The following is a 9,483-nucleotide window of genomic DNA, read 5'->3' as shown; positions in this document are numbered from 1 at the left end:
TGATAAATAACATAGTTATGTATAATATATTACATTGTTGACTGTATATCCCTGTAATTATTACACACTGTAGCTTTAAGTACCACATAGATTACTTTTAAGGAACACTTGAATTAACACTTGGATTTAGGGAACATACATTATGCTTTCAGGTAACACTTTATTTTTGGTAACAACCATGTTACTTTCTAGTAACACATAGGTTACCTTTCAATAACAGCCATGTTACTGTTTTTATAACACTTTTAGCAACTGTCAAAAACCTTCAGGTAACAGGCATGTTACTTCCAGGTTACACTAACGTTACTTTTGAGTAAGACTGAGGTTATTTACTAGCATATTGTTACTTGCAATCTAATATTTTGAGTTGGCAAAATGTCATATCACCATGAATGCTCTCTGTATCTGTACTCTGATAGAAAAGTATACCATTAAAAATTCAATTACATGTTCAAATTTTTTCTCCAGCAAGCTTTACTTGTTATTATAATGAATCTCTGTTGATTCGGTATGGTTTACCTGGCTGCTTCTGCCGGGGTTTGGGTAGGTTGATGACGCAGGTGTGTGGACACATCAGCACATTGCAGGGATGCAGAGCCCCTTCCAGGAAGAGCTGCTTGGTCTCTGAGAGGTGGATGCCACCCAGAGGTGTCTTAGGCAGGGTGTTGGAGGGCACCAGAGCCAGGCAGTACACCCCTACCTGATGGATGCTGTCTATCGCCTGATAATTAGGGTTGGTTAGAAAAAACAAGGTCAGATGGAAGACAGACAGTTTAACTTGAAATAAATTAAAGTAACATTACTAAATAGTAAATAGAAGTGATTTGTGCAGCATCAACAGCAGCCCTGGGATAGTAGTGAGTGTTCAGCTACTTCTGTATACCAACATTCATTTTTCTTATTCATTTACAACTTTAAGCTTCTTTAAATCTGCTTACAACCAGATGAAAAAGAAGAAAAAAAACGTTTTGCATCTTTAGTGGTAAAGAAATAAATGTAAAATGTTAACGTAGCTCCTAAAACTACAGATGGATATTAAAGCATCACCAGTTACCACACGGAATCAGGCATAGCTGGAGATTAAATCAGCTTTCAACTGCTCTGGTACCACAAGGATGAGTTATATATCAAAGAGACTTTCAGTACAAGCAACAGAAAATAATTGTGAAAGTAGCAGTGAACACTTGTGAAGTAAGCTTTTAAAATCAGTTATAAAACATTCAGTTTTGAAGAGCATCCCTGATTTAATTCTCAGCTGTCAGCAAATGTGTAACGTGTATAAAACAAGATTTCATTTGGTGATTTAATAATTCAGTTGCTTCTCTACAGCCCTGAGTAGGTCCCTGAGGATACTTGGAGACAAACACTGATATGTGTGGTTTAATTTAACCACCTAAATATAAGAATATTTCTCATTTTGAAATTAATACATAGGAAGGAAGGAAGGAAGGAAGGAAGGAAGGAAGGAAGGAAGGAAGGAAGGAAGGAAGGAAGGAAGGAAGGAAGGAAGGAAGGAAGGAAGGAAGGAAGGAAGGAAGGTCAGTTAGAGCCCTGCTGCTTTTAAAGAATCTGACTATTCATTGATCATGTGGTAATATCTTCAAAATATCTTTTAGGAGTGCTAACCTCCCCCTGCCACGCCCTCCTATGCTACATAAATACACATATCATCTAAACACTCTTAAATTAAATGCACATTCCCATTTATAAAGCCTGGACTTTGAAAATATGCATAAAAAGCTAATATGGACTAAATGCACCCTGCAGCTTATATGGTAGAACAACCAAACAAGGAGGATAAAGTGTGCGTTAACCTGCAGAACTCTGCTCATCCACTGGAAGCTGTCCTCTTCGGTGGAGTCCGGTCGCTGCTCAGCTACGACCACGATCCTCTCATCATGAAGCACGGTGATGGAAAACACAGCTATCCTGCAGATCACACAGACTGAGTGAGCTTCTATCCTCCACTCATGTGTTTCTGCAGCACATCTCTCAGCTCCTAACTGGAGCATAACTTCCTGATGGACTGGGAACCATCAGCAGTGAGACGTTCGCCACGTACCTGCCTCTGTAGACAAACTTCATGGGCTCCACGGCTAACGCCGTGGCTACAATATCGTCAGCATTGTGGCGCCGCCCTCCTACCACCATCAGCCCCTCCATCTTCCCAGCGACAAAGATCAAACCAGCAGGTCCGATGAATCCCAGCAGACCGGTTCTGGTGAAGGGAAACTCGCTGATGGGCGTCCCGTTGTTGGACACGGGAAACACCTGGCAGGTTTGTTGTAAAGAAAGCCGTGAGGACATGAGGTGAAGACACATCAATTACTGACAGGATAGCGGCCTTTGCACACGTACCTCAAAGGTGTTCTTCGTCATACCAGCCAGACCATAATAGGAGGATCCCGTGGCAACCGTGCAAACACACATCTCTCCGATTTCATCGGTTTTACAGAGCTGAGGAACACCTTCCAGCTTCACGACGCACATTAAAGCTGCACACAGAATAAAGAATGAGGTCAATGATGATGTTAAGCTAAAGGTTGTGATTATGCATTAAGCTCATTAGATCCGTTTACCTCCAGGCATGACGGAACCCACATCCTGAAGAGTTAGAACAGACAGCTTCTCTTCCGAGTCGACCCGGATCACCCCGTGGCTCAGACCGTGCATGGAGAGCACGCCACGGCTGGGAGGGGTCACACCTTCCTCCAACGGTCTGAAGGAGAGCAGAGGACCAATCAGAGAGGACGCTCAACATGGTTTAATCCTTAACATCTTTCATAGGTTTATGTTTACACATTTTCTGGTAAATAGAAGACGAAGGAAGTCATTGCAAAAAAAAAAAAATAACCTTTCTCCATTTCAAATCATAAAAAATGTAAATATGGGGGGGGTGGCTTTTTATTTCAGTCAACCTGAACACCTAATTATTTCAAAAAGGATTAAATTAAACTGAAAGACTATTTGCTTACCATTTCAAAAAAGCAGTGAATGTTTTATTATCTTTGATTGTTGAGTATTTAGGTTTTATTTCTTTTACGAGCCATCTGATGGGTTTTAAGTGACTTTTAAAGACAAAATAGGCAGTAAAACATACATACAATTATATGTTGAGAGTTTAATTAAAGTAAAAATTTAAAAATTGATTTAACATTTCTAATAAAATGAGAGGAAATTTCATATTGAATGTAGATTTTGCAAAACAACTAAAAAAATGTTATGTTTTGGGAAGTGTGCCACAATAGAGGGAGAAAAGTGACATACTGTCAAAGTTTCTTTTGAATACAGGAAGTCCAGCTCCAGATGTTTTAGAAAGATTACCAAATTTAAATCTTCACCAATATTATTAAAGTAAAAAATTTTGCATCTTTGTCTCTGTGAGAACGTTGAGCTAAGATCAGGACACAAGGTTGAAGAGGCAGAAACATCGTTGATAAAGATTTAAAGATTGAACTTAAACTGTATTATGTTGTAAAGTACAGCCAACATGGGAGAAACAGCAGCTGTTAGACTCCTGCAGGGTTCAGACAGGAAGGTTTGAATCCCAACAACCAGTAAAACCTGAACGAATCAAACACAGGGAGAGGAAATGTTCTGGAAATACTTTCTAAATCTTATTTATTGGATCAAATAAAACATTTAATGGTGCAAACCAACAAAGTTACTTTAGAAGGCGATAAAGCAAGGTTGATTAGTTAAAAATCAGTCACTGCCTGGACTGAAGAAGACCTGCGGTGGTTGCTCTGATTTTAACTGGCAGCAGATGCAAGGAGGCGCTTCTCTTTTATTAAACGATGGCAGCAGAGTCTGCTTCCTGTGGTCGAGGGAGCAAAATGTGTTCAAGGAGAGACTTCATTTGTGCTTTTTGTTTGTCTGGTTAACAAGGGGCCAAACATTTTTAGACCATAATATTAAAATAGAAATATCACCTCTCCTTTGCTTTGGTGATGAATCATCTTTATATTTTTGATTTTCTAAATACTTCATGTTAAGGCTGGTAATGATAATAATTAATGAAGTTAAAGAGGACCTCTTTTCTGTGTGAAATGTGTGAGGCTACCTCCGTATGGCGACAGTCAAAGCCTCCGGGGAGCTGGCACAGGGACAGATCACCTCCGGCTTTAGACCTTTGGACTGGAAGACGTTGAGGAACGCATCACAGGACGAGATCGACCCTGAGAGACACAAACAGCTTCATTAGGGATTAATGTCCCTCGGTTTTAAAGATCTGCACTGTGTCCAGCGGAAAACCATCAGAAACAAATCCAATTAAAGCTCAGAGCAGTCCAACATGTTCCTACCTAGAAGAGATAAAAAAGGCATTCTGAATCAACCAATATCATCCAACCGTCTATTTGAGATGAGATTTAAGCCTTTAATAACTTAAATATTTATTATTCTGTGGCGTACATGTAAATAAACTCACTTTTTTAGGAGCGGCCGTGCCTGAGATTTAGTATTTAAAGGGAATAAAAATGGGTGTGGCCATATTGCTCTACAGCGCCCCTAAACTGAAGGAGTTTCATAGATTAAATTTTTATTATGCTGGCAGAGGACCTGCAAAACAAGAGAAAAAAATAGTTTTAGCGGTGTTTTCCACTGATCTCTATTAATTCACTGTATTGCTGATACGCTGGTAGTACAGCGTTAAAGTGAAGCCACCGCTCACCATATTGGTACTCCCTAGTTAGACCGGTCAGAGTGTAAAAATATGTGCGCTACAGCATAAAACAACGATGATGTTCTCATTTCCTGGGAGGCTTAAGACTTTTAAAACAAAGATAAATTCATCACTTTGACACACACCTGCTGTTGCATAGCATCAGACGATTACTGTGATTTATGATAAAAAAATAGGCACATCACATTTCATATTCAGTAAGTCCATGAGGTCTATACATCATGTAATATAACATATTATACAAATCCATCAAAACAATTAGTGTGTTAATGGAGCATAACAATACTGTAGTCAGATATTAAGAATATCAGACACACTATCTGATGGTGAGCCAAAAGTGCTAAACTGATGATGTACTGTAGTTATACTTGTATTGATTGAACTGTTATGGTAATTACATTAGATTACAGGCATTTTTATGGTGCGACTCTGTAAGAGCGGGGAGAAACAAGATGGCAACTGATGATTTCAGGTTTTTCGGCCTATCAGCAATCCAGTGAATAAATAGAGAGCAGTGGTGTGTCCTGAAACCAAGAGGAGGTTGGCCATTTTGGGTCTAAGGGTAATTTTTTTATATAAATATAAATATCTCCTTAAATGACCAAATGTAGTGATATTTACACAATAACATTTTTTTTCTCGCACAATAAAGAAGTGTAAATTGACCTTTCCCTTGTAAAAATAAAAATTCAAACTGCAGATTTAATAAATAATGTTTATTCAATGGAAAATGTTTTTAATTAGAGGAAGTCCTTTTGCCAACAAACAGGAAGTGACCACAGCTTCCATGATGAAGCCTGGATTTCAGCCAGATTTTGAAAACTTCTCACCCAACTCTAACTGATCGTGGTTGAAGGTAACCTCACAGTTATGGCACAGCCTCATGGCGACATCAGAACTGAGCAGGTTCATACCTGCTGTTTACACACACAGGCCAGAGCAAAGCTGAGGAGCGAGGGCCGTTCAAGCCGTTGTTGTTTTAAGTTTATTTTCAGTGATCAGTTTCCATTTCTTATATTTTTGGCTCGACTCCTTCTGCTCAACAAAGCTCTTGTTGCTGCATAGGTAGCCTGCCTCAGGTCATTGAGAAAGGAAGATTTTGATCTAGAGGGGCCCCAAATGGACAAGCACCTGAGGAGGCCCTTCAAATAAAAACCTCTAGACTTACTCCATCTAATTAGTGTTTAAAGGCTCTTTTATGAGCTGACAGCTTTTAAAACGAGCTACAAATGCAGCTCATTACTGCTCTTCCAACAGCTCCAGCATTTTATGGTCAGAAACTCATCATAAATAATTTAAATGTCATCTCTTTGTTATAATTTGCCTTTTTTCCGGTAAACCAACTAACTGCCAGGTTGAAACTAAGATGGTATTTACTCCCTACAGTTTATATTTAACTCCATGTCAAATATAAACCCACGGCAATAAAGACAACCAGCTGCGTTCAGTGCAACGTTCTGTAAATATAAAGGATGATGTATAGCAAGGATACACTTCTGAAAGAGGAAGAATAAATATAGCAATAATCATTTTTTTTAAACATGCAGCATATCTGTAAACACAGAGAGATGGTTTTCTTACAGGGATTGGAACCGTCTGCCACCACCAGCATCCGCAGGGAGCCCAGGTTGACGTCTCGCTGGTCCCGGTGGGCCACCAGGGCCCAGTGCATGTCCCGGGACTTCACACACGCCACCTTTGCTGCGGGAAGAAGATTAAATGGCTTTAGAAAAAATTTGATGAGAAATAATTAAGAATGTTAGTTTTCATTAAGAAAGAGCAGAGAGGAGATGGCTAATCATTCAGATAAAACCTCCTGGAAGTTTTTTGTGAACAGTGATGTAAAATTAAGCAAATGTCTTAATTATTAAATCATAAACAGATGAAGTTAAATGAAAGAAGCATCAGAAACATGATATATAGCCTCTTTACTATTACTCAGATGCAGCAATAACAAATTTTCCTCAGTTTTTGTCCTTTTTTGGTAGCAACACAACAAAATGGGTTTAATTTTTCATTTTATACAAACAAAGGGGATTACAGCAAGAAACTAAAACAAGAAAACTTTTTTTTGCTTCTTTTTTTCTCAAAAAAGAAAAATAAATTATGGTTTGAACAAAAGGGGAATAACCTTTAAATGTTTTCTACATAAATAAACAATGCCATTAACATTGTCTTGTGATTTTAAAACTGCACCAAAACAAAGATTTATTTATTTTTTTTGCCCTTTAGATGCATTTTATGTCCACACTTTGTACTCTTATCCTTTTTTTCTTTTAGAAATATCAGTTTCTGTCTCCTTTTAACTGCTGCTTTTCTGTCTGCTTTGCCGAATTTGTTCATCTAGGCCAAAAACTCTCTGCCAGTATTTTCCAACTCTAGTTAAAGGTGACGTTTTTTCCTGAAGTAATATGCTGTATATGTTGGTAAACTGATTAAATTTAACACTGAAGGCTTCGGTTTATAGTCCAATGAGCCCACATTAGCAGAAATGATGGATATAACAGCTGTCTCCAGGGTAGTAGGAGTCGGGATAAGAGTACAAATCACTTCAGTGAGTCAGCTGAGTTGTCAGGGTAGATGGCATGGTTGATGATGGGAATGTCAGAAGAGTCAGATTTGAGGTATATCCACCAGGAAACTAGGAAAAAAAAACAAAAAAACTTTCTTGTACACACCAGTTTGTTCCTCCTGCAAGAAAGTGGTCACGGGAAAGGATCTGCTGCGCATGAGAAACTAACTGGTGTGCATGACAAAGTATCTGGTGCCCACAAGAAACTAACTGATGTGCACAAGAAAGTATCTGGTGCGCAGGAGAAACTAACTGGTGTGCACAAGAGAGTATCTGTGCGCACGAGAAACTAACTGGTGTGCAGGAGAAAGTATCTGGTTCGCACAAGAAACTCTATGGTGTTCAAAAGAAAGAATCTGTTGTGCATGAGAAACTAACTGGTTTGCACAAAAAAGTTTTATTTCTCTCTCTTTTTCAGTGTCCTTTTAGGGGCTCAGTAGGAAAGTATTCACCATAGCAACGTCTCACATATATCAGTATATTTTTGTTGCTTATCACCTAAGTAAGCAACTGTATGGCCAACTTTGGCTTGTTAAGAATTTTTTCAGAAATTTTCTCCTCACCCTTGTTTCATTATTCAAGATTTAAAACAGACAATTTCTTATTTTGAATTTACCAGATATGTGGCAAAGCATACAGAATATCAATGCAGTTTTTCCCTCTAACCACGGTGATACAGCCCATACAGCACAATACTACTAAAGGTATAGATGATTAGGACCAGTTTTAAACATATTAAAAATACTCGGTAAAAAAGTACAGCATTAAGACTAAATGAATGAACCTCTGAACATGACAGGGTTGTTTGGGTTACCTTTAAACTGGCAGACTTTCTGGATCCAGGACAAAGGGTTCACCTTCATGAGGGCGTAGGGAATGCTGATGACATGCATCATGTTCATCACACTCTGAGGGACAGAAGAAGAGATTAAAAGATCTTTCAGGGTGATTCATCTGTCTAAGAATGAAGCTTAAACGAACTCGGTGGACTGGGATCATATTTTATCATAATTTCCTGTGTTTTCAGAGCAGGAAAGTAAACATTCATAAATGATATCGACGAATACAAATATTTCTACATAATATTTATATTAATACCATCATTTCGTATATTTGTGTGCTGTCGGGGTCTTTAACCATCACACCATTGACTCAGTTATTATGATGCCGTTTTACTTTTAAATCTCAGGTTACCAAAAACTAAAACATATTTTCAGCATTTTCGCCCAAATTAGGACATTTACACAAAGGATGCCAATATAATGTTCCCTAGGATAACATTTATTAAGTAAATTTAAGTTAAAGCAGCCCTTCATGAATCAGGTAGATCCATTTAACCTGATGAGGCTATACACCCACCGACCACTTAATTAGGCACACCTGTCCAACAGCTCGTTAACACTAATTTCCTACAGCCAAACGCATTGGAGCAACTTAATGCATTGACGCAATAGACATAGTCAAGAAGGTCTGCTGCAGTTCAAAGCAAGTTTAGGAATGGGGAAGAAATGTGTTTTAAGTGACTTTGAACGTGGCATCAACGTTGTTGCCAGATGGGCTTTTGGGGTATTTTAAAAAACTCCTGATCTTCCTGTTGTTTCCAGGTCAGAGGAGAATGATTACGTTGGTTCAAGCTGAAGGCAACTGTAACTCAAATAAGTACTTGGTACTCAGAGGAGCATCTCTGAGTACCAGAGGGGGGAGATGTGGAGCCATCAAGTCATCTTACTGTCATGTATTGGTTCTGTCCAGCCACTCATCAGGTGAGTCCAATTAATTCACTGTATAGGCCTCACCTGACTCAGTGGCTGGACAGAACGAATATATGACAGAGATGACTTGATGGGTCCACAGCCCCCACCTCTGCTGAATGCACAACGTGCTAAACCTTAAGGCAGGTGGGCTACAGCAGCAGAAGACCACACGGGGTGCCGCTCCTGTCAGCTAAGAAAAGGAAAGTCTAAAATTTGCAAAGGTTCACCATATACGACAACAAATGAATGGAAAAAAAGGTTCAGGCTGGTGTTAGTGTTGTAATGGTGTGGCATAATTTGGGGCACTTAGCACCAATTTCAACACCAAAGCTCAGTATTATTGCTGACCATCCCATAATGGCTCAGCTGTTTTCCAACTGGCATATGCTGGTTCCCAACTTTCATAAGACTGTCCCCAACTGGCATAAGTTGGTTCCTGACTGGCATAAGACGGTTCCCAACTGGCATAAGAC

The 9,483-nt window shown here is 39.1% G+C and overlaps 1 protein-coding gene across 2 annotated transcripts in view; it reads right to left on the bottom strand.

The window, feature by feature from the left end:
* Positions 1–9,483, bottom strand: part of LOC107102632 (disco-interacting protein 2 homolog C) — a 101,952-nt gene that overhangs the window by 32,364 nt on the left and 60,105 nt on the right. For both annotated transcript variants that reach the window (XM_015402011.1, XM_015402012.1), the window contains exons 13-20: positions 8,071–8,164; positions 6,266–6,385; positions 4,064–4,178; positions 2,580–2,719; positions 2,359–2,495; positions 2,063–2,271; positions 1,815–1,929; positions 520–721 (exon numbers count right to left, since the gene is read on the bottom strand). In XM_015402011.1, the coding sequence (XP_015257497.1) occupies positions 520–721; positions 1,815–1,929; positions 2,063–2,271; positions 2,359–2,495; positions 2,580–2,719; positions 4,064–4,178; positions 6,266–6,385; positions 8,071–8,164 (1,132 nt within the window). The remainder of the gene's footprint in view (positions 1–519; positions 722–1,814; positions 1,930–2,062; positions 2,272–2,358; positions 2,496–2,579; positions 2,720–4,063; positions 4,179–6,265; positions 6,386–8,070; positions 8,165–9,483) is intronic.

The sequence above is a fragment of the Cyprinodon variegatus genome, unplaced genomic scaffold, assembly GCF_000732505.1.
Source record: "Cyprinodon variegatus isolate N-32 unplaced genomic scaffold, C_variegatus-1.0 Scaffold1284, whole genome shotgun sequence".
NCBI lineage: Eukaryota > Metazoa > Chordata > Actinopteri > Cyprinodontiformes > Cyprinodontidae > Cyprinodon > Cyprinodon variegatus.
This window is presented reverse-complemented; position numbering and strand designations above follow the sequence as displayed.